The sequence below is a fragment of the Erpetoichthys calabaricus genome, chromosome 10 (genome assembly GCF_900747795.2).
Source record: "Erpetoichthys calabaricus chromosome 10, fErpCal1.3, whole genome shotgun sequence".
NCBI lineage: Eukaryota > Metazoa > Chordata > Cladistia > Polypteriformes > Polypteridae > Erpetoichthys > Erpetoichthys calabaricus.
In genome coordinates, this window is record NC_041403.2 from 156,061,240 (window position 1) to 156,088,955 (window position 27,716).

A 27,716-nucleotide genomic window follows, 5' to 3' on the forward strand; every position below is an offset into this window, starting at 1 on the left:
GCGGGGAAGCTGAACAGAAAAAGAAAACCAGTTTAACAGTATGTGTCCCCATATGCTCCCACACCACGTGACAGCATGATGTGCATTAAGAAGTGACATGACTAAAGTGTTTATAATTATAAAGGGACTTAGTGCAGTAGCTCCCAGGTGTTATTTGAAAATAAATTTAACCAGAAAACAGAGACATAGTTGGGAATTTGTTATGGGTAAATTTCACACAAACGTTTGGTAAACTTTCCTTATACAGAAAACAACAGACACATGGAGTAAGCTAGTCAGTAGAGTGGTAGAAAAAGGTACTTTATGGAACTTCAAAACTTGAATTGGTGTTATTTTGATGAAACTGGATAAGCAGGATTGATGAGCACTGTTGGACTGAATATCATGTTCTCACATTATTCTAATATGTTTAATCCTGATACTCTGTATATCCAATTCATTATAATAACTATTCATTCAAAATCTGTACTAACCCCTACTCTCTCTTCTGTTTCCTTTTCCGGTGTCCTGTTGGTGGTGGCGTGCGCCACCACCATCTACCCAAAGCACCATGATGTTCCAACAATGATGGATGGATTAAAAGCCAGAAGTCTGTATGACCATCAGCATCAAGTGACTCCGTGAAAAACCCGAACTACAAAGAGGACTATTTCATTTATGTTAGGTAGAATGCCCAGAGGGGACTGGGCGGTCTCGTGGCCTGGAACCCCTACAGATTTTATTTTTTTCTCCAGCCTTCTGGAGTTTTTTTTTGTTTTATCTGTCCACCCTGGCCATCGGACCTTACTCCTTTCTATGTTAATTAATGTTGTCTTATTTTAATTTCTTATTTTGTCTTTTATTTTTCTTCTCTTCATTATGTAAAGCACTTTGAGCTACTTTTTGTATGAAAATGTGCTATATAAATAAATGTTGTTGTTGTTGTTGTTTGTGGGAATGCAAATTGTGTTGTTTTGAGTCAGTAGTGGAAAACTTTACAGACAGACTGCCCTGGAATGCACTGTACTTTTATGCATGAAGGATTAGACCAAATACTATTTGTCTTGTGCATACAAAAAGATTAGCAGAAAACAGATATGTCTTTTCTGACAGCTAAGCATAAAGAGATAGAAGGGGGGAAAAAAAAAAAAAACAAAAAAAAAAAACAAACAAAAATTAGGTTGCCGACAGGTTTTTATTACATTTTTTCACTATCATTTTATTGAAAAAATGAATAAAATCAAACCATGTTACCACTGCTAATACTATAAAAGAAAATAAGATGTAATTTCCCAAACTCTTCTTACAAACAGAAATGCATGGGATTCACTTGATTTAAACTGAAAACACACAGAGGGAAGTGCAACACCAACACCACTTTTAAAAAATGTGATGAAAATATTTCAAACAAAATTTAATTTTCAGATCATAATTACCACTGCCTCCAAAGTTTCTGAAAAGGACATTACTGATCATTTTTTTCTAAAATGCAGTAAACTGGATAAGGATCACTGCAGTAATCACTGAGGACCATTATATTTGTTTAATTTTGCTATTTTATACATCCAAGATTAGAAATCCAGATCTCCAAGACTGTGAAAAAACAAACTATTCTAAGTCACACAAAGCTTAAGTGAGGGAAGCAACTCAAAAAATACTTACCTTAATAATCAAAACATTGAAGATGAATGGGCAATGGGTAACTTCTCAGGAATCTAGCATTAAACTATTGTACATATAATATATGGCAGTGCTGATAAAATGAACTAAATCTGACAAAGGTGGGAATTAAATTTTTTGGAATCAATTAGATCAATTAAAACATATAATTTTTAAAGTAGAGGTTTTCTTGAACATGAGTCTAACAATGTAAGATATCACCTCTATTTACCACAGGTTTCAAAAATATATGCAAAAATATACATTATAACAATTTTGCCTTTTAATGCATTTTTTTGGGGGGGAAAGTGGTTGGTGCTTTGGACAAACATGCTTCAAATTAAAACATAAAAAAATGATTACTGCTTATAAAGAGGCCAGGAACATTAGCTGCATATAGGTAGAATGCCACAGCTACACTTGAAATGATTCTACACCATAGAATCACCAAAGACAGTTTTAAACAGGATGACATAAGATTCAATGACATATTTTAAAACACAGATCATGCAGTTTTTCCTCATATTCGATAGGTCTAAATATCAGATTTAAACCTATTTCTTTTTGGAACTTGAAGATCGGGAGCCAGAGTGAGAGGACCCAGATGATGATCTGCGGGCTCTGGAAAAAAAAAGAAAAACACACCATGCCAACCGGTAAAGATGCATTCTTTGCCACTTTAACAGCATTCAAATCTCAAACTACTGCCAAAATAGAAAAAAAAAAAAATGTGTGTCACATATTATCCTGTAATTATAAAACTACCTTTGACCTCAAACTATTAATGGATTTCATAACCTAACTTCAATAAAAGCCTACACACTACCTTTACTAAAAAGAAACAGTGGGCTTTAAAAATATCTACTTTAGTAACCTGCTTTTATTCTACGGAAACCCAAACCTTTCTGAAGACTGAGATCTTGATCGCCTCTTTTTTCGGTCACCAGATGATGACGATCCTGATCGACTTCGTTTCTTGCTCCTCTCAACTGACGACGACGAAGAACGGGAGCTGGACCGGGATCTTTTCCTTGGTGAAGCTGATCCCCTAGGTGACCTGGAGCTGGATCTTAAGAGGTTAGGAGATAAATTAGATGTATTGGGGTTAGTAAGAGGAGTAAAACCACCAAGCACACTACTTTAAAAATGTGTGCAGAAAATGTAATTTAACAAACATCACAAGCAGATATATTTAATGGGTGAAAATCCAGATCTTCAGATAAATCCCAAAACTCAAATGACTAAATTTAAGGGTCAAATATTCATAGAAATACTGTATTTCATGAATATAAAATGCCACCAAAAGTGATACAAAGGATTCAATTAGTTAAATAAGTCAACAAAATGTCATAGTTCTGACAGAACACTTCCATTATTCCAAAGAAGAAAAAAAAATATATACATGACTCCATAGCTTCTCAAGACAAAAAATAGCACTGGTCTTCCACTAGTTGTTTGCTCAAAATGAGATTGAGGTTGATATTTTCTTCATTCTCCATTATGCAACAATTTTTGCTGGTGCCAGTCTATGTATATTCCACAAAGGCTTAATAAGTAAAGGCTCTCCAAAAATTTCTCATCACCTACGCTCTCCTAAAATGGAGAGCATGTGACCTAATTCACCTTGATTTCGACCTGTGTGATCTGGCATGATCTCTGGAGCTTGAACGGGATCTTGATCTGGAACTGGAGGAACTTCCTGATCTGGACCTGAAAAACACATCATTAGCTTTTACAATCTGATGATTCAGTAAGCATGAGTACAAAATAAAAAGTGAATATTTATATTCATATTTATAAATGCATTACAATGTGTGGAAACTGTCAAATGTATATGCACATCATGCACTGTATTAGATATAAACTAGCATTTCTTGAGATACTAAAAACCTGTAATTTAACAATATAATTATTCAAACAAAAATTCAAGATCAAAAAGTAACAACAGATTAATGCTCATCACATTCACTCAGCAATGACACACTAGGCACTACTAAAAAGATAATGCTCTGGGGTGGAAAACCTACTTAAAAAAAAAAAATCATTCACACAGAAACAAATGACATTGATTAATCAATCATAATCCTCAACAATAAAGAGCAGTGAGTGATACTTGAACAAGCCTCAACCAAAATAAGCCCTTGTCATTTTTAGACCTTACCCCTAATGTCCTATACAAGACACCGGGTAGTTTGTGTTTCTCCCAATTTGGTGTTTTTTATTCTATTTTTTAGAATTTACTTACCAAAATACTTGATTGAATTAAATCAAAGTTACAGGAAACAATGAAGTTTAAGTACACAAAGAAGCTAAGTAAAAAAACAATGCATCTTTCTTTATAAACAAAAGCTAAATTGTTTGAGTCCTCAACTGTCAATGATGAGTTAGAATCTGCATTTAATCCAGATAGGCCTGAATCCATATATTAAATACTGATTCTAATCTACTATTAACTAATGCTGAAAATGTATTTTAATATTTTAAAAAACTGTACTCAACCACTCTTGCACCAAAACACAAACAATTTAATCAGGCGATTTATGTTTGATAAAAACAGGCTTTTAAATGAAGCAATGCTAGATATTTTACTAAATGGATGGAAGGCAAAAAACAACCAGTATATTTTAAATGCATGAGGTATTAAGCAAACAGTCAGCAATGAAAAAAAATACAAAAACAAAACCAAAAGAACACTAAACTGATACTGACATTTGTCCCGGAGTTACCCTTGACCTGTACCCTTTTACCTGGACCTGGACCCTGAAGTGGAGCGAGAAGATCTGGATGATGAGCGAGAACGTGAAGATCCAGATTTCGAGCCACTCTTTTTAATTGGTTTTGCTTTTTTATCATCATCACTGGCATCTAGATCATATTTAGAAAGATCAGCATCTTCATCATCTTCATCTTCCTCTTCCCCTTCCTCATCCTGTAATATGTAGTTTTGCATTGGTTAAAATTGAACAAAAATACAGCCATGCACTTTAAGGTAAGAGCATAATGAGCAATACATACTAAAAAACATTTCTAACTACTCTGAGAATTTGACATCCTTGTCTTTGCTTAAGGATACTACCATCTTTGTTCTAATTAATTAACTGTTTTAGGCCCCTAGCAACCAGTGTCTGGCTTAGAAGAACACTGTTACCTATAAAATGTATCTTCATTACAATCTCTGTATTTCAATCACAGAACACCATCTGATTATAGCTATACATACTGCATAAGGCATTTTAGGTTAAATACACATAATATAAACACTCTCACTTCTGAGAATAGCTTGATAAAAGTGCTTTGCTACCTTTCAGAATTTCATCTAAAATGAACTTGTTAATTAAATAACATTATGCTCATCATTTCTGGGATCTAGAGATGCAGAGAACACCATATTGACTAAACTGAACTGAACTCCAAGCCCTGAAAGTGCCAATCACAATTGGATGTTAATATCTTTCAAATCATAGGGTGCAAGGCAGGAACAATCAGTGCACAGTAAAGCATCCTATAAAGGAGTGGGTGGTATATCCAAAAGGCCTTATGATATAAATAAAAATGCTGATGGTTTCAGTAGATACTAGTACATAATACTCTTTTTTTTCTACTAACTAATGATTAATCATGCATTCAGGAATGTCTACTACTTTTCAAACTTCTTGTTAATGCTATGCTACTCAAAGATGTAACAGCAAGTATTAACATCTCTTTAACCAATGAAAGTATAACAACTTTGATTTTTCTTTCTCACTCACACAAACACTGCCAAGCAAATACAGCAGGCTATAGGGCTTTTTCTTTTTCTCTCTTCCCGTTTACATCTGACTGAAGTACACTACTCACTCAGCAATATACTTAAAATGCCTTTAAGACACTAATATACCAACAGATTTCCTTTTGCATGCATAAATTTGTATGTTTTGTGTTTTACATTTAAATGTGTTTTCAAATTTCCTCAAATTTTTTACACATTTATTTTTTTTAATCCTTACTGCATGGACCCAGTATATCAGATCAACTGGCATTACCACCTCTTCCTCCTAACCCCAAGCAAATATTATTTCCTTTCAAGTACAAAAGCCATGGGTTAAAAGGATAGACAGCTATATTTTTTTCAGGATCCCAGATCTTGGGCAAAAGCTTTAGCTGACAGAACACTGAATGACAAACTAAAAGCTGGCATGTATCCATGGCGTTTCCCAAACTACAATTAATTACAATACATAATACTGAGAAACAATCAGGACTAATATTGCTTTCCCCGATTTAACTGTTACTTTGATAAATAGAAAATATATAAAGATCAGTAACATACATTGTGTTGGGTGAAATTTACAGGGCTCACTAACCCAAATTAGAATCTCATTTACGCTTATGTTTTTTTTGCAAGTTAAGATTGCATATTTCAAACCTTGGCAAGCAGTTACGCCAATCAGAAGATAGACCATGATCTTTCCCTCACCCACCCTTTTCCCCTCCATAAGTTTCACTTTTATGTTGCCTCAGTTTACATTGCTTGAATTCCTTAATTGATGCTAAATGAGAGGATTCCAAAAACCAACTGATTATAGGAGTAAAACATTGCTAAATTACACTCGAAAATACAAAGATATGTCCAAGTGGGCATTTTTGGGCTTGGATGCCAAAGGGCCAATTTTTTTTCTTCTTTAACATAACCACTGTAAATAATCTATTAGAGGAGTACAGAAATATCACAAACTTCAAATAAAAGATACACACATCTAATTAATACTTTACTTTTGGAGATATAGGTAAAAATTACGTGATATCTATAAATGTACTTCTTACATCATCCAGTTTATACTTCGAAAGATCACCATCTTCTTCTTCATCCTCCTCATCTTCCTCCTCTACTTCACCTTCTTGTGATTTTTCTTCCGAAACCGCTGCTGAACCAATATTTTTCCCACGATATTTTTTCTTCTTCCTACCAAACTTGAATTTTAAACAAAAACAGGAAAAACTTTTAAGGTCGGCTGTGCAATTTTCAATTTATGCTTCGACTACAAGACTCTCAGAACGCAATCACAGTGTACTGGCAGGGTGGCATGAAATAAAATTAAAAGAAATGACACACACATTAAGGAAATGTTACAAATTGTCACATTCCTCACAATGTGGTTTAAGCTAATAGATACTTTAACAAAATACAAATACCACTGCTCGATACTCTTCTTTTAGGAAAGCTTGAGGACCCATTTGTGTTGCTACAGGCCCAGATGGTAATCCACTGGAATTTCATAAAATGTTTCAACTTAGTGAGTGCCACAATAAAATATTCCAAGAAAAATAATGACTTACTAGAATAAGTGTTAAACAGATCAATTTCACTTCAGAATAATGATGTTAAGACTGTAGTGAAACTTTCAGCTCAAAGAAGAGAGAGAATAGAGAATTTACTCTACTATGGAAAGATCAAAGTCGATTTTATTAAAAACAGATACTTAGTATCTAAAACTAGGGGTGTTCAATGATTTATCTAACTGAGTATCATGTATTTTTGTCAAAGATCTGAACGTGTCTTTAGCATGCCACACATGCAGTTTGAGGTCATTTCATAACGAGCACCCAGAGAGAGAGGATGGACCTGCAAACCATTGAAGAAATTAACAGCTTTAGAGTCATCATTCTGTCATTAAATTCCTTACAAAGAAAGGGATGAAGGCAAAGAAAATCAATAAGAGATTGAATGCTGTGTATGGTGAGGATGCACCTCTGTACTATACGTTTTGGGCTGCGCAATTTAAAAGGGGCCGAAAGTTGATTAAAGAGGACTCCAACATGGGGGCGCCCTGTCAAATAACAGAAAATGTGCCAAAAAAATGGAGGCCATGATTATGAAAAATTGTTGCGTCAAGGTTAATGTTCTAGCCCATGACACAGACATTTCAGGTGGCAATGTTTCTGAATCATCAATAGTCATTTGAAGAGGTGAAAGGTCAGTTCCCGATGGGTTCCCTGAATGCCGACATCAGATAAGAAAACATGTTGCCAGGAATTAAGTCTTGAGAACGTTCTTGGAGAAAATCCCACTTACTTTTTCCATACAGATTGTTACTAGAGATGAAAGGTGGGCTCACCAATATGACCCAGAAACCATACAAAGGTCCTTGCAATAGAAGAATAAGGTGTCCCTAGCTAGCAATCAATTTTGTGTGCAGCAGTCAGATGTAAAGGTCATGGCAGCAGTTTTCTGAGATACTAATTAGGTCCTGCTGTTAGAATTCATGCTACATAAGTCAACCACCACTGGAGAAACCTATGCTTCCACAATGAAGTCATTACATGAGCCCATCAATTAGAAGCATCACATGAAACTGTCAGCAGGAGTGTTACTTCTTCATGACAACACACCATACCACAAATCACAGAAATCAAAGACTACTATCAGGGAATGTGGATCCAGAGAGGTTAAAGATCCATCGTATGGTCCAGACCCAACCCCCAGTGATTATTTTCTTTTTCAGAACCTGAAGAAATTCATACGTAATGGCAATTTTTTGATGATACTGACCCCAAGGAAGCAGTAATGGGTTGGCTGAAGGTCCAAGATGGCAAGAATGGTTACTTTATACGAAGAACCATGGTCATATTGCTGTGTGAGTCAGGTATGGGTAGAATGCTGCGTTTCATTGATTGTCTTTACACCATAATATTGTACTTGCTTTATGTTTTTAACTCTTTAAGTAAGGCAATATCAAAAAAAATAAAAGTGTTTTATCAATGAATACTGCATCACTTCCTAAGCTGGAACTGACAAAAATGCGTTTAGTAGTACCGTTTTTATTCGTGTAAGATGCGCACCCTAATTTTTACAAAGAAAATCGCGAAAACCGTTTTGCCCCGTGTACAACGCGCGTTGTGATTGTATAGGAAGCATTTAGGGCACGTTTTCCGCGAAATGCCCTTCTGTTTTTGTTGCATCATGAAAGTTTTTCTTTCTTCCGTCGCCAATCTCTAACACATGACTCTGGAACACCGTACTTGCGACCTGCTGCCCGATATCCTATCTTTTCTGCATTCAAAATCACTTTTAGTTTCTCTCCCACCATGAAGGAGAGTAAACGCTTGCTACTATCCATGCTGAATGACGACACCAAACTGATTCAATAACAAGAGCGGGAACATGAGCGAGCGAGCGACAGAGAGAGCGAGCAAGAAAGCCCAAGCAGAAGAAGTAAACATTATAGAAAAAATTTCCTCATGTATGACGCGCACCTGATTTTCTATTGCTAATTTTCAGGAAAAAATGTGCGCGTGGTACACGTGTAAATATGGTAGTTTCTCCGACTCAACGTTAAATGAATAATGTAATAACAGATTTCAAAGGAAATCATTTAAACAAGACATGTTTACCTCATCATATTCTCCATCAGATTCCTCACGTTCAATATATTCAACGTTCTCCCTCTCATTGAATCCACCACCATAACCTAAGATTAAAACACAAAGCTGGAGGTTTTAATTTGTAATTTACACTTTACTGAAACAAAAAAAGGTGATAAGGAAAGTAAATCCAGAAACTAATTAAACCTAATCTCTAAAAAACTGCCATTCATCTAAAAGCATTCAATATTTTAATTGGAAGATTCTTTTATTTTCATTAATAAACAACATCAAGTCACAACTCAAATTATGGAGTTCTGATTTGTTATTGCTTTTATAGAAGCATGTGACATAAGGAAATTACATCTGCATCAGCAACAAACTGCTGTCTACAGGAAAGTTAGAGATTCTTTTATCTTGCAAGAACTGTTATACTTCAAAGATACCATTAGCCCTCTTGCCAAAAATCACAGTTTTCCATCACTTCAGTCAAACAGTTTTGTATCTTCTTACATCACTGGAATTAACTGAAAAATTTCTATGGCAAATGTATCTTTACAAGCATACTTAAAGTATGAAAGTAAAGTAATGCTAATGTTCTGGTAAATATTTCTGGGCTATTTTCAGAAGGGTATGTTTCTGTCTTTATATCTCTGCTAAATCTTTCTATAATTATACATTTTAATGAAGCAGATCCAAGGGATACTTTCCCAGGATAAAACTGTGGGTTTTACGATATCTGAAGTGTCAGCATCTTCCTCCCTTTCTTTGCATCTCTTGGCAGTAAATGGTTAGTGGTGTCATTCCTTTTGACTATGTTACAGCCACGCATTCTCTCTTTGGTTGAAGCTTTGATCTCTGACTAACTTTAGCTTTTCAGGGTATATAAAGAAACATTCTGTAATGCCAAAGGGAAGATTAGTATTTCTATCTTCCAGCATGCTGTGTGTACATTTCTGGTATTCCTTATTTCTCCCATTTACTCTATTTTGCTACTGTACATAATTTTGAATTTAGTATTAATAAATTGTCAATTATGGTACTGGTTATCTACCTGCTATCACTGTAATTAATGCTGAAAAGTTATAGCCCCTTTATCTGGCGGGGGGGGGGGGGGGGGGGTGGGTTAGGAACCCACACACTAATCAGCCTTCAAGGCTCGCCGCCTGAATATTCCTGTTAGGTGAGTATTCCTTAATAGCTAGGCTTTGAATTTTATGTTACGCATGTTAAGTTAAACTGCCCAGCCTCTGAGGTTTTATTCTAAAAAACACACAGACATAAAAGAATGGTGTGGAGCCTTTGAGGTTGTTATGCGATATTTATGTAAAACATGCTAAGCTCGCTACTTAGCATAGGTTTTATTATACAGTGTCTTGTGAAAGTACATTTACATTTATTTGCTTAGCAGACGTTTTTAACCAAAGCAACTTACAAAAGAGGTAAACAGTTGAGTAACATTGTGTGAGGGCCTGTTTGTTCAGCAAGTGTTAATAGGACAGGTAACAAATGGTGATTGTCAGAAGTGATGTAATAACATTTACAGTTACAATCATAGATTACAGTCACTAAAGCAATTAAACTTAAACAAATTAACCAAAAGTATAAAATATAGCACAGCAAAATTTTTCCCCCCTTCATCAATCTGACAGATATTCACAGAACAGATGGGTCTACAATCACTTCTTAAATACATAGGAGTCAGCAATACAGATGGAGGTGGACATATGTATTCACAATTTTTTTTTTTTTTTTTACCCATACATACAGAACATCTATTTTCATTCCACTTTAACAATTTGGACAATAAAATCTAAATGAAAATTCATTTTAATTCCAGACTGTAATGCCACAAAACAGGACAAACACCAAGGGGGTTGAATACTTTCACAAGACACCATAGAGCACAAGCTAGTTTAACAGCCCTAAACTCTGAGGTTGTAGATAAAAATTGACTACTAGTCTTAGTCATATAGCTTTCTAGGAGAATAGAAACCAAAGCCTTGCAAATGATAACAAGTCAAGCTAACTCAAATATTACAGTAACTTGTAATTAATTCATATTATAAAAAATTGGCTTATTAGACCAAACACAACAAAATGGAGTCAGACTAATGGTACATGCATATATTGTGTCATTAGTTACGAGACATGAGGTAGCAGAGAAACTGGGTGAGTTGACACATTACATCTGACTAAAGGTAACAACGCCCACAGTGTTCAAATTTACCAAGAACAAAGTGAAGATTTAAAAATTCTTCATACCCAGGAAATCTATTTCTAAAAAAATTAATAACTTTGCCTAAGATAAGAATAAAGTATAATAACTTTGTCCTTTGCTCAGACTATACCATACTAGAAATCTGTTCTTCCTGTCAAAGGCCTTATACACTCTGAAACATCCATAATCTCTTACTGTTCTGAGAATTATTCCTGGTGGAACAACCATCTTGAATGATCATGGTAATACAGATAGTTTCTAAGATTAACAGACCAACTGGAAACACCCAGATCGTAAAATCTACTTTGAACAATTTAAGAATGTACTATAATACCTGATAATAGGGGAAAAAAAAAATTAAAAATACATATAACCTACGGGGCTCAACAGCAATTTTATTCAGTACATTTACTTATTTGGCTAACACCTTTACCCAAGCCAATTTCCAAAATGTATGATAGATTTAGTTACATTTCCTTTGGTTTACCAATTGGAGCACAGGCAGGTCAAGTGACTTTCTCAGGGTCAATCAGTGCCAGTAGCAGGATTTGCACCCAAAACCTCAGGGTTTGAAGTCCAAAGCCTTAACTACTATACCACACTGCCTGCCAGTGACTAAATATATCAAAGGCTAACAACTGGGAATATCAAAGGCTAACAATTCTATAACTTCAGATGTTTATTCACTGAGTGAAGTAATGCAGAAAGTAGGCGATTGTTTTTTGATTTCTCAATACAACTAAAGCACACCTTTTATTTAAGGGAGACCTGTGTCTGCAGCTTTCGTACCTTGTAAGGATTTAACGGCGTTCTGAATCTTCAAGAACCTTATAGGTTTGTCCAACTCAACTACATACATTGACTAAAGCTGTGGTATTTTTTATCTTATGAAAAATAATCTCTAGTTTAAGCCTTGCTTAAATTATATTCTGATGTGTAGAACACTTAATAATATTAGTTAAATGTATTATCTATCTATATTGGGTGTTTTGGGACTAGCTGCATATTAATAATATACTAAATGTTCATAAAAAGAATGTAACTTAAGTAACAGTTCCTCAGTTTCCCAAATGTTCATAGTATGTAGTACTATAATACTATATGTAGTACAAAATACAGTATTGATTAATTGTGCTTGATAGGTGCACCGCTTGTCCATTAAAATGCTTGTTAACACTGCTGCTCACATTTGATAACCTCTTGAAACAATAAAAGTACAGCTTCTTTCTTCCTTTCTCTCTCGTGGTGCTATCACCACTGCCTAGTAAGCACAAGATAAACTTTATTGTTGTTTTGCAAATCTTCACTTATTTTGAATTTGATGCCTGCAACACGTTCCAAAAAAGCTGGGACAGTTCAGCACAAACAATAAAGTTTATCAGTTTGAACATTCGATATCTTGTCTTTGTAGTGTATTCAATTGAATACAGGTTGAAAAGGATTTGCAAATCATTGTATTCTGTTTTTATTTACGTTTTACACAACGTCCCAACTTCATTGGAATTGGGGTTGTATAATAATATAGTTTATGAAAACCTCATCTCAGATTTGCATAGTATAAATCTTCATCAAGTTGTTTCACATTTGACATATTATTATTATGTCTGATAAACACTATTAAGTCAGTGACAATCAATACCTTTCACAGTAGCTAACAATATAAGCTTTCTAGTTTATAGTATGTAAAAATCACAAAAATCACATTTACAATTAACAGCATGACACAGCTTATGCTCCAGATAAAACCACCAGGACTGTCTCTCATGTCTCAAACTCATTCATGACTTTATAATAAATATTTAATAATTCCAAAAAGAAACAAAAAATGTTATTTTACCTGTTCTCTCTTCAAGTTTAGCATACTTAGGGGTGTTACACATATTGCATTCTGATCTTCTAGCCCAATTCACATTACCACAGCTAAAATAAAAATAAAATTAATATTTACATACCTTGAACATATATAGTACAGGCATTATCAGTTTTATATGGTTGCTTGGATTAACTTCTTATCTCAGATAACAGAGCTTTTCTAAGTATACCTTTTGGTCACAACAAAGTGTTTATCAGAGAAGAAATAAGTGAGAGTGTAGCACACTTTATTCTACAATGCAGATGTTAACTAAAAAGTAAAAATCTTACTGTCATCTTTACAGGGTACAATTCTGCACTGTTCCAAATTCAATAATTTTAATAATATGGTAAAATCTGTTTCAAACAAACCTAAACTTAGTTGGCTTTAAGAAAATAACTATAAAGCTAAACATGACAGTTCTGTACAAAAGTCTCAGCCAACCAAGTAAATAAATTTTAAAGGTAGTTTCCTATGTGCAAAAAGGACTATTCAACATTAAAAGACATTGTTACTTTTTATTTAATCATTGTATGTTTGTGTGTATTTCAGTGTTACGTAGCACTTTCACAAGCGAACAAACGCTGCCCTGTTAACTAGCTTTACAAACATTTTGCTTTGGTGGCCTAGGGCTTTTGCATAGTACTGTAAAAGTATTGAATTTTGGGAAAAATTGAGAATTTGAGAATAGAAAAAACTGAAACATTTGGAAAGACAAATATATTAGTGCTAGAAAGTCTATGAGCTCGTTAGCATTTTCTCTATTTCTGCATAAACATGACCTAAACAAGATCAAATGTTTATGTAAGTCGCTAAAACTAGTTATAGAGCCCTGTTAAACAAATGAAACAATAATTGATTGTGGAACAGTATGTGAACCTCAAGGATTATCAGTTCATTTGAAAAGAAAATTAGAATCTGCTGTTTCAATCAGTCAGGTGTGAGTATGGGAGGGCCTGTCCTACTTAAAGAACAAAAATCTAGGTCTTCAATATTAATATCTGAGCTTCTCCACACAGGCGTTTGAAAGTGTGTCATGGCTTGATCAAAGGAGATTTCTAAGGACCTCAGAAAAAACTTTTTTGATGTTCACCAGGCTGGAAAAGATTACAAAACCATTTGTAAAGAGTTTACAGTTCACCAAACCACTCTCAGGCTGTGTACAAACAGAGTAATAAATTCAACACCATAGCAGTGGTCAGCTAACAAGGATCACTTCAAAAATAAAGGTGTGCAATATTCCAGGCAGTCCCAAAGAACCACAGTGTAAAGTCTAAGGATCTAAAGTTCTCTCTTGCACTGGCTACTGGTATTGTTCATGAGACCACTTTCATGAAAAGAAAAAACAATAATGGGGTGCATGGCAGGGTTGCAAATTGAAAGCCACTACTCTCCATCTAAAGCTCGCTAAAGACCACACGGATATACCACTATTGCAATAATGTTCTGTGGACAGATTAAATAATAATAATAATAATACATTTTATTTATATAGCACCTTCATAGATAAAAAATTTTATTTTTAATTGTTGTAGCAAATTCTAAAGAAAAAAGGGCATCCATTAATTAATTTAAGCTCAAGAGAAAGCTGGTCATGCAACCAGACAATGACCTTAACACTAAGGGTATTTGGGATTGTGAACGCGACTGAATTAAAAAAAAAAAAAAAAAAAAGCTAACCTTTACAAGTATCATAAATTACACCGGCAGTTACAGACTGGAATCAAATGCTTGTTTTTATTCTAAAATTGTAAGAATACGAGCAGCTCACTTCTCAAAACGGACTCGTCTAGGATCAAACCCGTGAAGTTTTGATTACCAGTCACCGAAGCGCTCGTAGCAAATGCGTGTCAATGTCGAACCCTAATGCGGGTTCTTTTTCTGCTGTTATATTTTTGAATAAAAGCTCATTTGTTCTGTTATATTTGTACCTTTTGTGAAAGTGTTTCTTTGATATTAGGAATTCACACATTATACACTCCATGTCTACATTTTGTCAATTATTACTAAAACATGAAAAACGTTTCTGTTTTAACAATGTGTTTACATAGATCGTTGTAGACAGAACACACATGAAATGCAAGTGTTCCAAATAACAATATAGCATTTATAAAAAGTGTCATTTTGCTTGACTTCTCACTCTATACAACTCTAAGCAACTGACACACAGGTAAACAGACTTTAGTCGAGAAAACTGTGCGGGGTGGGGAATGTGATAGCAGGCTGCTTGCTGTTTGCTGCTTATCCACACATTTACAGGACAAAGGACGTTGAAAGAGAGGTGAGAAGCGATTTAAGGTGGGACGGATCTACGAGTTTTTTCGTAGGCTCTGGTAATTCTAGTGTTAAACACACAAGTCATTTTACCAAGTCAGCATCAAGAAAGTCCACCAACATCCCCAAAGTGAAACAAGGAGGAATGTGCTAAAATTCTACCAAGCCAATGTGCTGGGATGATTAACAGTTACCAGAAACATTTAGTTATTGGCATAAAAGGGGATCACACCAGTTACTGAAAGCAAAGATTCACATACTTTTTCACAGACAAATATGAAGCATTGGATCATTTTCCGCATAAATAAAATCAACAAGTATAATGTTTTTGTGTCACTTATTTCCATATGTTCCGTTTATCATATTTTTGTTAGTCGTAAAACTAGATAATGTTTAGGTCATATATATATGCAGAAATTGAGAATTCTATTCCAAAGTTTTCACAAACATTCAAGCTCTACTGTAATATAATTTTATCTATATACAAGACTGTATGAGTTACTGGAAAGACCCGACCATGTACAGTAAACAGAACTAGAAAACAACAACCACCAAAAAAGTATACAAAATGTAAGTTTTGGTTGAATTGTCTAACAAACTTAACATTTTAGAAAGTACAGTTGCGCAAAAAAAAAAAAAAAAAAAAAATTTACGTTTTACACTGCCAGTCATTAGCACTGAAAAGACCACGGCTCTTTTCCGCAAGTGTCTTTCCAATTTCTGTTCCTCCAGCTTTCATCATCTTTGCTTCAGTTGTTTTTTCTAAAATAAATAAATAAATAAATAAACAAAATAAATAAATAAATAAACAAAAAACAACCATACTTGAACTTGGATAAGCAACTACTGCAGAATGTGTGCCGTGAAGAGGAATGGATACAAAACCCAACCAGACTAACTATTTTAAGGTAACAAAAGGGATCATCTGAGCAAGATTCACATATTAAATCTGAAATAAATGATCACAACAAGCACACGAGTAGAGAATAACATTTTGCTTGATTATACTAAGACAAAATAAAATACGTATACCTGCACTAGCAGATTACAGCTTGTACATTTTTTTATGTGGGCATACATGCAGTGTTTAAGGCAAAGTTAATTACAGTATAACCCATATTTAGTACCAGCCCACATTTAACTTTTTTCAATGTTGTTGAAGTTAAAAAAAAGCTATTTTTCGAGTCTTTTAAAGCTATGTTCACAAAGCAGCTAACGGTGAAATCAATTCTGAATTCTACCAAATCTGATTTATTTCTTTTTGTTTGACTGGTCATGTTCATTTTTCAAGTGATCTAAATCTAATATGGGTGCGTATAGATACCTATCCTGAAAGTACTCTGCATGTGCATTAGATAGCAGTTGCTCGCTACTTCACATTGTTTCAGTGCAGGATGTCTGACTGCATCAACCTGTTAATGCAAATAAGAGCTCGGAATGGTTAGAGAGTGATGTTAAGGTTTTGGATGTACAACGATTACCAAAAGTACTGCGACCTATTTCCAAAAAGTTGTGTTTTCATGTCATTTTTACTAATCTCCATAAAAAAAATTTAAAATAAACTCAGATTTATCTAGGGTGAAAAAATGAAAATAAAGCTAAAGTGAGAATTCAGCCTTTCTTTGTTGTGAAAAATCAAATACAAAGGATGCACGCACTGCAATCAGACTTCACGCTATCATGGTTCAACAATACAATGGCATTCACAAATAGGAATAATAACCTAAAACATTCAAAAGAACAGTAACAATTTGAAAAATTAAAGATAACAAATCAGAACACATTCAAAGTGGTTCACAACTAGTAAACACAAATAAACTAGAAGCACTCACAATCTATGTCGGCAGATTTTTGCTACAAATGTCTTGATCAATAAATTAGATGACCACAAAAAAAAAAGTTTACTGTAAAGCTTAAGAAAGCAGATGCTGTAATTTTGTTGTAGTTTTCACGAAAAGGTGCAGTACTTTTTTATAATTAAATTTTGCTTTAGATAAGTATGTTAATGACAAAAATTAAACAATATTGACAGCTGTCCAATTATGATGGCAAACACAATCCAAAAAGTGGGTCGGAGACACAAAAGGTAATAAGCATATTCTTGTAAGGAAATGCACAGCCTCATCTTTAGAAAACAGGAAAAACTGGTTGCTAGGGAATAGTTAAGTTAAACAGGCTTCCAGCAGAATAACATACCGATATGTACAATAGTGCATTTTCCTAAGGAAAGTATGTAGTAAGTTACATTTGTTAAAAACACATTGCACTGCTCTAGGGTGATATGAAGTGGGGTCAGAGAATATAATTGATTTTACTGCAGATATTCTCATTATGTAATAGCAAAAACAACAGACACAAAAGTATGAACTTGCTTTTACTGAACATGTAAAATTCTATCTTTCCTTGTTTCAGAGAAGTAGAGAAGCAGAAGCTAGAACTAATTCATTTTCTTCTCTATTCACAGTGTCTGAAATCATTGGGCTTTGAATGATATAAATAAATTGTATTCAAACTAGCATTGGGGAGGCAGAGCAGTAAGCAGTAGTAGCTGAGACCGGAATCTCTGTAAGTGAATAACTGGCATTGAAGCGTCGAATAGTGATAAGTAACAAACATTTCCTTAGTGGGGAAATCGGGCAGTGGCCGACTTCAAAAAAGTAAAGAGAAGGGCTCCATGGTATGTAGGCAGGCGACTAATATTAAGGCGCAGATCAGGCACAAGCAGCCAGTTATGGGAGCATACAAGACCGCAAGAAATTATCTACCAGTGGATATTTAGTAAGCAGAAAATATGGGGGAAAAAAAGACTTACTAGACTGAACACTTCTTAGCGGTCAGAAAAGCAGAGCAGTTAAGAGGGCGACAATGTAAGGGTTCATTAATACAAAGGACTACAAACAGTGCAAGTGGAGAGCTTTTAAGGAAGAAATAACAGGGACGCAAAGTTAGAGAACAGACAGAGTAAAGTTAAACTCACAGAAGGACAAACAGCAGGAAGTTGAGGGGGGAACTATATTAAAGGAGGATAAGGCGCTTGAAGGACTAAAATAACTAACAAGTGTTATTGGCTTAACTTTGTTTTTTAGTTTTACCATTTAAGTTAAACCATTTAAATTAAAAAAAAATAAAAGTTAAAGTTAAAACCGGGAGGAGGACCCGGGGAAGACCCAGGACACGCTGGAGGGACTATGTCTCCCGGCTGGCCTGTGAACACCTTGGGATTCTTCCGGAAGAGCTAGAAGAAGTGGCCGGGGAGAGGGAAGTCTGGGCATCACTGCTCAAGCTGCTGCCCCCGTGACCCGACCTCGGATAAGCGGAAGAGGATGGATGGATGGATGGAAAAAAAAAAAAGTTAAGCAGTTGGACTTTCTAGAGAGTGACTCGAGGAGCTAGTCTTCTATGAGGGCTACATCTGCAGGAGATGCCAGCTGATCAAGTACCTTGAGCTCAGGATTGCTGAACTGGAGGAGGACTTGGATGGCTTGTGTTGTAGTAGAGAATTCATGTGTTAGTGTGCACTTCTAAGGTGATGCTGGAGAAGACTCCAGACCTGACATGTACAGATAAGTGGGTCACAGGCACAAGTTAAAGGGTGCACACTATCTGGGGACATCAACCAGAGAATTGGAAGTGTCAAACTGTTTTCAAGTCCTTACAGAGCTGGACAGTGTCTCTGAAGATTCTAAGATGTTAGGCAGGCAAGAGGATCCCCAACAGGCCACTTCAAAATCAGTTCCCAGAAACAGAGAGGTGGCAACAGTTGGTAACTCAATCATTAGGAGGATTGAAGTGCAGATTTGCTCCAGAAACAGAGAATCTTCTGGGTGCATGGGTAGGAGACCTCCCTGGAATGTTGGATAGGCTCTTGGCCAGATCAGACGTGGATTCACCTGTCACTGTCCATGTTGGAGCAAATGACATACATGAGGGCAGCCTGTCAGTCCTGCAATCCAAATGTAAAGAGTTACGTGCCAGGCTGAGGAGCAGAACTGACAAGATAATCTTCTCCAAAGTTCTGCCTGTGCCACATGCCAGTCCAGGCAAGACTGAGGAGACTAGAACACTTAACATATACTGTAGCTGAAATCTTGCAGTACGGTAGAAGGTTTATGCAGCATTAGGACTCCTTTTGGAACTGGTTTACATTTGAACCAGTGGGGCACCAATGTGTTGGACAGCTATATCAGTAGGTTAGTCAAGGATTGTTTAAACTATGGTATGTGGGGCAGGGATTTTAGAACAGGCCAGGTTTAGAACTGTATATGAAAGAACAATAGTATAAAAATAAAAATGCATATAAGTGTAAGTTTTAACTGAAAGTTTCAATGTACAAGGAAAATGAGTACCACATTAAAAGCAGGATGCCTTAAGTTAGAAGCATCAAAAATAAAACAAGTGAGTTGGAATTGTAAGTAGCAAAGCTTAATTACATGCAATAACAGAAACCTGGCTAAATAAAAAAAAGATAGGTGATTATAACAGAGGGATGCACATTTTTTAGGACGGATAGACAGAACAGAAAAGGGTGGTGTTGCTGTTCATGTCAAAAATAAGTTACACAAGTCTTCTTCAATTGGACGATGAGCCCTATCTTAGGGAGGACATCTGTCTCCATCTGGAAAGCATTTGGGAAAACAGGCCTTAGTTTAGGAGTGTGCTATAGACTGCCAACTTCAGACAGTAATCTCAATACACAACTTTTTAGTAATATTAAAAAGGCAAGTTTACGAAAGGATACTATAGTCATGGGGAACTTTTATTACAAATATTAATTAAGACAACCTTGCAAATACTGGAACGCAAGAGCAGGACTATTTAGAAGTAATCAGTGATGGTTTTTAAACACAGTATGTTAAAGCACAATACAGGGTGAAGCCTGTCTAGATTTAGTATTTTGTAATAATCAGGATAGAACTGAGGGTGTAGAGGCAACAGATGAACAGAGATTCTTTCAGTATTTTAATGATAAAAGAACAGTCAAGGAGGAGGTTAAGTACATCAGGAATAGTAAATGGGAATTAAAAAATATAGACAGTAAAATAGCAGATATCTAGACTCCAATTTTTCTAATGTCTCCACATATGAGGAAGAAGATAGCCTCCCAGCAGTAAAAGGGACAACTAAGGAGGTACTGAGTGACTTGGAAATTGTAGTGGGAGAAGTACTTCTTAAATTACATAGGATGAAATCAAATAAATCACCAGGACCAGATAATATTTACCCTCGAGTTCTTAAGGACGTTAGTAAGTACATTTATAAACTTTTGACATTTTTAGGAAGTCACTGTGCACTGGGGAAATTCCAAAGGACTGGAAAGTGGCAAATATCCCATTAAATAAAAAGTGTGACTGGGCAGAACCAAACAACTATAGGCCAGTAAGCTCACTGTGCACAGGTAAATAGAAGGAATTAAGGGAAAGATTTAGCAACACATTGTAAGAACAAGTGTTTAACTGAATAGTCAAGCATGAGTTCAAAAAAGGGAAGTCATATTTTACGAGCAACAAAAGGATACGATCAAAGTGGAGCATACGATATTATTCAAGGGGTTATGGTGCAAGGAACTCTTATTAGAATTGACCAATATTAAAAATGGTGTTCCACAGGGATCGGTGCTAGAGTTGCTGCTACTTTTATATATAAATAAATGATCTGGATAAGAATATAAGTAGCAAGCTAGTAAAGTTTGCAGATGATACCAAGCTAGTTGGACTGGCAGATAATCTAGAATCTGCCAAATCACTACATAACAACTTGGACAGCACACAGGTTTGGACAGAATTGTGGCAGATGAAATTTAATGTAAGTAAAACATTACACATAGGAAGTAAAACTATTACGCTTGAATACACAATGAGAGGTCCTTATGAGAAGGACTCAGGAATCATAGTGGTCTTCATACTATCAACTACCAGACAGTGATCAGAAGCCATTAAGAAGGCTAACAGAATGCAAGATTATATAGCATGATATGTGCAGTACAAGTCCATGGAGGTTATGCCCAAGCTTTATAATGCACTGATGAGGCCTTGCTTGTACTGTGTACAATTTTGGACTCCAGTCTATAAAAAGGATATAAAAGCACTGGAAAAAGTCCAGAGAAGAGCCATTGGGCTGATTCCAAGACTACAGGGGATGAATTATAAAGAAAGATTAAAAAGTGCCATGTGTTTTCAGTTAATGCAAAAAAAGACCATTACAGTGGAACCTCGATTTGCGAGCATAATTCGTTCCGGAAACATGCTCGCAGTCCAAAGCAATCGTATATCAAAGTGAATTTCCCCATAAGAAATAATGGAAACTCAGAAGATTTGTTCCACAACCCAAAACTATTCATATAAAAATGATTAATACAAAATATAAAGTAAAAATACATAAAACAAATTAACCTACACTTTACCTTTGAAAAGAATCATGGCTGGTGTGAGTGACTTTCTAAACTCTTGTGGGATTGCACCCAACGGGACGACACGCGGAAGAGCGTCCCAAAGCAATCGCAGTCTCCCAGCGCTGTAGCAGTTCGCCGTAAAAGCGAATCCGAAAAGATCGCGGACATGCTATAAGCGCCTGCCGTCGATGGGTGATACAAGGAACAAGGAACATTATAAATGCGCAGGGCCCTGCCTGACTGCTGTGTCTGTGTATAGGAGAGCCGCAGATCCCGCTACAATAAATAACCGTGCTGTTGCTGTTTCAAGATGAATAAAGCTGGTGTTGCTAAAGTACTGAGACTCAGCTTCGTGTTTTGGGGTGCAAGACGGGGACTCGCACATCACAGCACACACACACGCTGCAAGCACACACACATATGCGAACGAGCACACACACATACACGCGTGCGTGCGCACACACAGTCACAATGCTAATGCTGCAGTAAACAGTATACGCTCGTACGGATATTGACTATATGAGTGAGGCACGATTGCCCACAATCCTGCAGCGAGAGAGAGAGAGAGAGAGAAGAACCATCAGCTCAGTTGTGATCACATGACAAAGCATATACATACTACTCGTACTGCAACACCTCTCTCGTTTATCAAGTCAAAATTTATAAAAAATTTTTGCTCGTCTTGCAAAACACTCGTAAACTAAGTTACTCGCAAACCGAGGTTCCACTGTATTTTAAAATGAGGTCATTAAGAGCACAGGAACACAGATAGAAACTTAAGGGTAAATTTCACACAACATTAAAAAGTTTTCTTTACACAGAAAACCATAGAGACATGGCGTAAGCTACCTGTAATATGGCAGACAGTAGGATTTTAACTAGACTTGATGTTATTTCACAAGAATTATGTGGATGGATTGGCAAGCTTTGTTGGGCTGAATGGCCTGTTCTTATCTAGATTGTACTAATGTTCTAATAAATTCCATAAATCCCCTTTCAATAAGCTTTAAAACTATGATATTTAGCACTAACATGGGAACTGTAAGGCATCAGTGCCAAGTAATGCGGTGCTGTGCCTAACAAGAATAAACAAACCTATTCTAATGAACGTTGTCATTTAGTCCTTCTAGCTTTGATCACTTGCTTCAGTTTAATTTGGGAAAATACAAGAATGTCTCCAGAACACTATGAACAATCGAACTGGAAATTTTCCATCAGTAAAAGAAAAAAGACTTGTCACTATACACATCTTAGTTTATCAGGAGCAGTTAACTCCCCTGCTTTGCAGAATAGTCATCTGTCCACATCAGGTATGATTTTAAATTTTCCACATGTGCACCCGCATTCACCATCTGTCCTGAAGCTTATGAAAAAAGTAGTCTTAATTTCCCCTCTTTTTTTATTCCTGATCTTTGACTTTTTGAAGATTCTCGTCTGTATATTTTGGGCTTATGCTGAAAAGATTCAGCATGCTTATATGTTAAAAATTCATTTTTGTCACTTGTACAAAGTACATTGAAATTATAGTTTAAGACACTTACCCAAAATTCAGTTGTGCCTTGTTGAAGTAATCACTTTCTCCTAGTCACTACTCTTTGACCATACTAAAGTATTCTGCGTTAGTTATAATACATATGTAAAATGAAGTCAACAACATTGTTCTAATTTCAAGCAAAGATCAAAAATAATTTTAAGATTGTTTGTTTATAGCATAACAAACAAATGTAATTGGGCAATTCAACTATGAACAAATCTGCTTAATTTTACATGTTCGGATCAAAAGCAGACTACACTTAGCATATAATAGAAAAAGGCAGTTCCAATTATAAACTTGACATAGTGTGTTATGGCGACATTATGGTTAGTACTGCTGCCTAGCAGTACTATGATGCTGGATTTGTATCCAAATTCACTCACTGTCTGTGTGTAATCTGCCTCACACTAATAAATGTTAATGGTCCATCCCATCCCTAACTACTTCTATCAGTAACACATTAAAACAGACATAGTAATAATAGTAAGTATCTTTTAGAAAGTACAGTATGATGTAAGATTAGCAAGTCAGCTTGCTAGTGTACTTCTTGTATTATTTTCACTGGTTGAAAATCCAAATAAATAAAATTACAGTGAAACACGAACAGATAAGGGCTTCAGAAAAGGAAATGTTACTTTTACATTAACATTCCAAGTGAACTTTTCCTCATCTGATTTGCTACTACATGGAATATGATATAAAACTTGTAATTAAACACTTAATTAAGAAGTGCCTAGAAACTATGCTTAAATATATCAATTTCTTCTTAGAAAATGTAAAATTCTAGAAAAAGAAAAAAAAACACTTACCCCTCCCACATCTGTTGCAGTTTGTTCTTCTAGCAAAGTTCACATTTCCACACCTTTAGGAGAAAAAGTTAAGTTTCTAGAAGTTAGTAAAAATGTAATAAAAACACTGCAGTAAAATAAGGAAACAAATTCTTTTTCAATAGAAACTATAACAGTGCAAAATGTTACACAATGGCTAAACATAAGATAGGTAACATGGTCTTATAGCAACCTCCATAAAGGATTCTGCATTTGACAGAAAATTCTTATCTAGGTAAAGTACAGAAGCATTAAAAAAGGCAAATAAAACATTGTTAAATTTTAAACACTTAAAACTAAATCAAAGGGACATTTTTGTATATAACATTTAATATGCTAGTAAGACCATATTTGGGTGAGTAATGTCATTTCGGTACAAAAAAAGGCTGTAACAGACAAGAAGCTGTTCAGAAAAATGCAACTATGTACATCCCAGCAGTTTAGACATTAATGGCTATGTGTCGAGTTATTTTAAGGGGACAGCAAATTTACACTGTTATACAAGCTGTATACTGACTACTTTATATTGTATTAAAGTGTCATATCTTCAGCATTGTCCCATGAATAAGATATAATAAAATATTTACAAAAATGTGAGGGGTGTAATCACTTTTGTGAGATACTGTATTTGGGAACTTTGCCGAGCTCAACAAAATGGACTGAAGGCAACAGCGATGGATAAACTGAACTAATATCTAGTGGATTATAATGGTAAAATGGTCTTTTAAGTGTCGCCAAGGGTTAGGAAACAGTCTACCAACTATGCTGAGCCGATCACTTTGGTAAAAAATGTGAGCTGAACTGTGAGGTAGCAGTGCTAACCACCGCACCAGGGTGTCGCGCTGAGATAAAATAAATAGAATTAAGTAGAATTTCTTGCAGACAGGAAGCATGAATTCGCTATGGCTTACACCTCACAGTTTTGATAACGGATTCTTGGGGGAAAAGTATTTGCTAAGCCAGCCACAAAGCGAATTTGCAGGAAAATAATCAGCAAACAGCATTTTCACTGTGAAAAACACTATGGCAAATTTCACTGATCAACATGACTATGCAAGTACCGAGTAAATAAAATTAAACAGCCTTTTGGCTCTCCTGTTTTTTTTAATATTAGATGATACATATAATGTTAAACCTATCAATAATAAGACTATAATTTGGAATACTATTACTAAATGTAATTTTATGGATAAAGTGTTTTGCGAGGACTCTGAATAGAATCACTACATTTTTACGTTCTTGGTTACTTTTCTCATAGTAGTAAAGTACATGAACTTTCTCTATACTCCTACTATTTTTTATCTAAAAACCTTAGTTAATGCAATAGTAACAGTTACGGCCATATGTTCAATACATTCAATGCTATTAAAACAAAATCTGCACATATTTAATACAGTGGTGGTGAAGTTAGATATTAAATTAGATATTAAATTGTTGCTTGCGTAACACTTATGAATTATTTTAGGGCAGTTAATTCACTTTGCATGTTAAAGCATACCTATAAGGAAGTACCCATACTATCTACCAGTTGTCTAGATCTGGGCCTGGAGGGATACCCACCTCTCTTTCCCAGGCTATGGAGAGTGGAATTTGGACGCAATGGTGACCTTGGGTCCCTTTACTGTTCACTCTGCAGTTACAGATCTCTGGTCCTAGCGTCTGGTGTTAAGACGTTTATAAGTTTGGCCACCTCTTGGTAGCCACTGTCTTACAGACCATCTTTAACCTGTTATCCCTTCAATGAAACCCCTAAGTTAACCACCCCCTGAAGCACTGAGAACAGCTAAAGGTTAAGAATCTAAATTATTATTAAAAGATATGATCTTATTTATTAAAGCAAAGAAATAAAATGCAAAAATAAAAGACTATATACAAAATATTAGAAGTATTAAAACAATACTCTTACATCAGTTCCCTAATAATGACAAAGTTTCACACCTTCCTCTCTACCTTCGAGATGATCTCTTTTTTATATTTCATTCTGCTAATAATTTTTTTTGCTGAAACTTACTAAGTTTTGTCCCCCTTGGTCTTTCCCTCCTATCATGGTGTATGCAATAGGTCTTTCAAAATGAACAGTTTCTTTTCACATCTAATTACACAATTAAAATACACATTTCTTAGCACACGTAATATATTTGCTTCTTTTATTTTTTAATTTCAACTTCCATGCACTATAATCTTCACACTTAATATTCTCCAAAAATTATGGTTTGGATTGAACAATCCATTAACTATTTCAAAGCATAAAACAGGAGTAATACAAAAAGCAGATCTTGACTGAAAAATTACTTAGTCCAGAGGTTCACATCATTTCAGCAGGATCTTCAGACAAAAAAAAAAAAAAAAACAGTTCAAAAGTTCAGATCTTGGACAGGAATACTGAAACTCGTTTTTACATCAATCAATCATCCAACAGATCTTGATTAAAAAGGTTTTTTAAACTGATTTTTATCCATGTGTTCATTTTATTGATTAATTTTCACAAGGTGTTGTCAATATTTTTGTACCGGAGTCTCTCTAGTCCATGTCTGGTCTGATTTGGTTTTTGGACCAAACTTTTCTAGTGGTCAGGGTGGTCTATTTTTTTTTTTTTGGCATATTGATGCTTACTGCCTCATGGTAAGGCGACCAGGTCCCTGTGTGTGGTGTTTGCATGTTCTCCATGTGTTTGTGTAGGTAACTTCTGGGTGCTCCAATTTCTCACACTGTCCAAAGACATGCATTAAGGTGAATTGGCGACTCTAAATTGGCCCTGTGGTTTGTTTGGCGTGGGTGTGTTCGTTCGCCCTGCAATGGACTGATGCCATGCCCAGGGTAGGCTCCTGCCTTGCACTCTATGTCAGGTGGGATAGGCTCCAGCACTCTCAGCAACTCTAACCAGGATTAAGCGGGTTAGAAAATAACATGACTTAAATTACACAGCTGGAGAGGTATCTGGAGACATCCACTGTAACTCTGATAAAGGATAATGGAAGCAATATTTCCATGTGTAACTGACTTAAGTTCTCGACTACATATGGGACCAGAGGATACTGGAAGATACTCCAAAGGATACCTTTTAATGTATATGATTATAAATTTGTATAACTGAATGCTGTAAAATCTAGTACTGGAAGTTCAATACTGTATTGCCATATTCACCGCGAACGACGTTCTCCGTGCCCCGGTAAGCAAAGAACGTTTTGATCATTATAAAAAAAATAAAATCTGATAAATGTTCTACTAAAACATACGTGGTTAATGCAGTTGTTTTATCAGAACAGTCGGTCATTTGTTTTAAAATGCTGCAACACATGCACCCTTAGATACAAACGAATAAGTAAACGAGTTCCTGAATAATAAAGAAAGGCAGGCCCGTCGTACAGCAGCTAACGATTAACCCTGTAAAGCTACGATGGGTTGCAACTGACAATACGAAAACGTTTAATATTGATAAAAACTGCCACCTTCAGAAATACCTAAGTAATTAAATACAGCCTCTTACTTTTTATCGGGGCAAATCCAATCTCCATCGCTAACTCGAAAACTCTTGCCAGACATCTTCGTGTCCATGGTTGAGCCGCGCGGCAAGTTGCGCGCGCCGCAGCTGACTAGAAATTTGCCTGACGTCTTTCGCAAAGCCCCTGGCGGTTCTTACA

At 35.6% G+C, this 27,716-nt stretch overlaps 1 protein-coding gene across 1 annotated transcript; it reads right to left on the minus strand.

The window, feature by feature from the left end:
* Positions 1-1,155: 1,155 nt before the first annotated feature.
* On the minus strand, positions 1,156-27,698 carry zranb2 (zinc finger, RAN-binding domain containing 2). Its single transcript, XM_028812164.2, has 10 exons — positions 27,563-27,698; positions 24,058-24,110; positions 15,980-16,088; positions 13,038-13,120; positions 9,010-9,086; positions 6,442-6,588; positions 4,386-4,567; positions 3,262-3,348; positions 2,540-2,707; positions 1,156-2,259 (listed from the first exon to the last, which is right to left on the minus strand). Exons 1-10 carry the CDS (start codon positions 27,628-27,630, stop codon positions 2,193-2,195), a joined length of 1,041 nt encoding a protein of 346 aa, XP_028667997.1. The 5' UTR covers positions 27,631-27,698; the 3' UTR covers positions 1,156-2,192.
* Between the last annotated feature and the right edge of the window lie 18 nt (positions 27,699-27,716).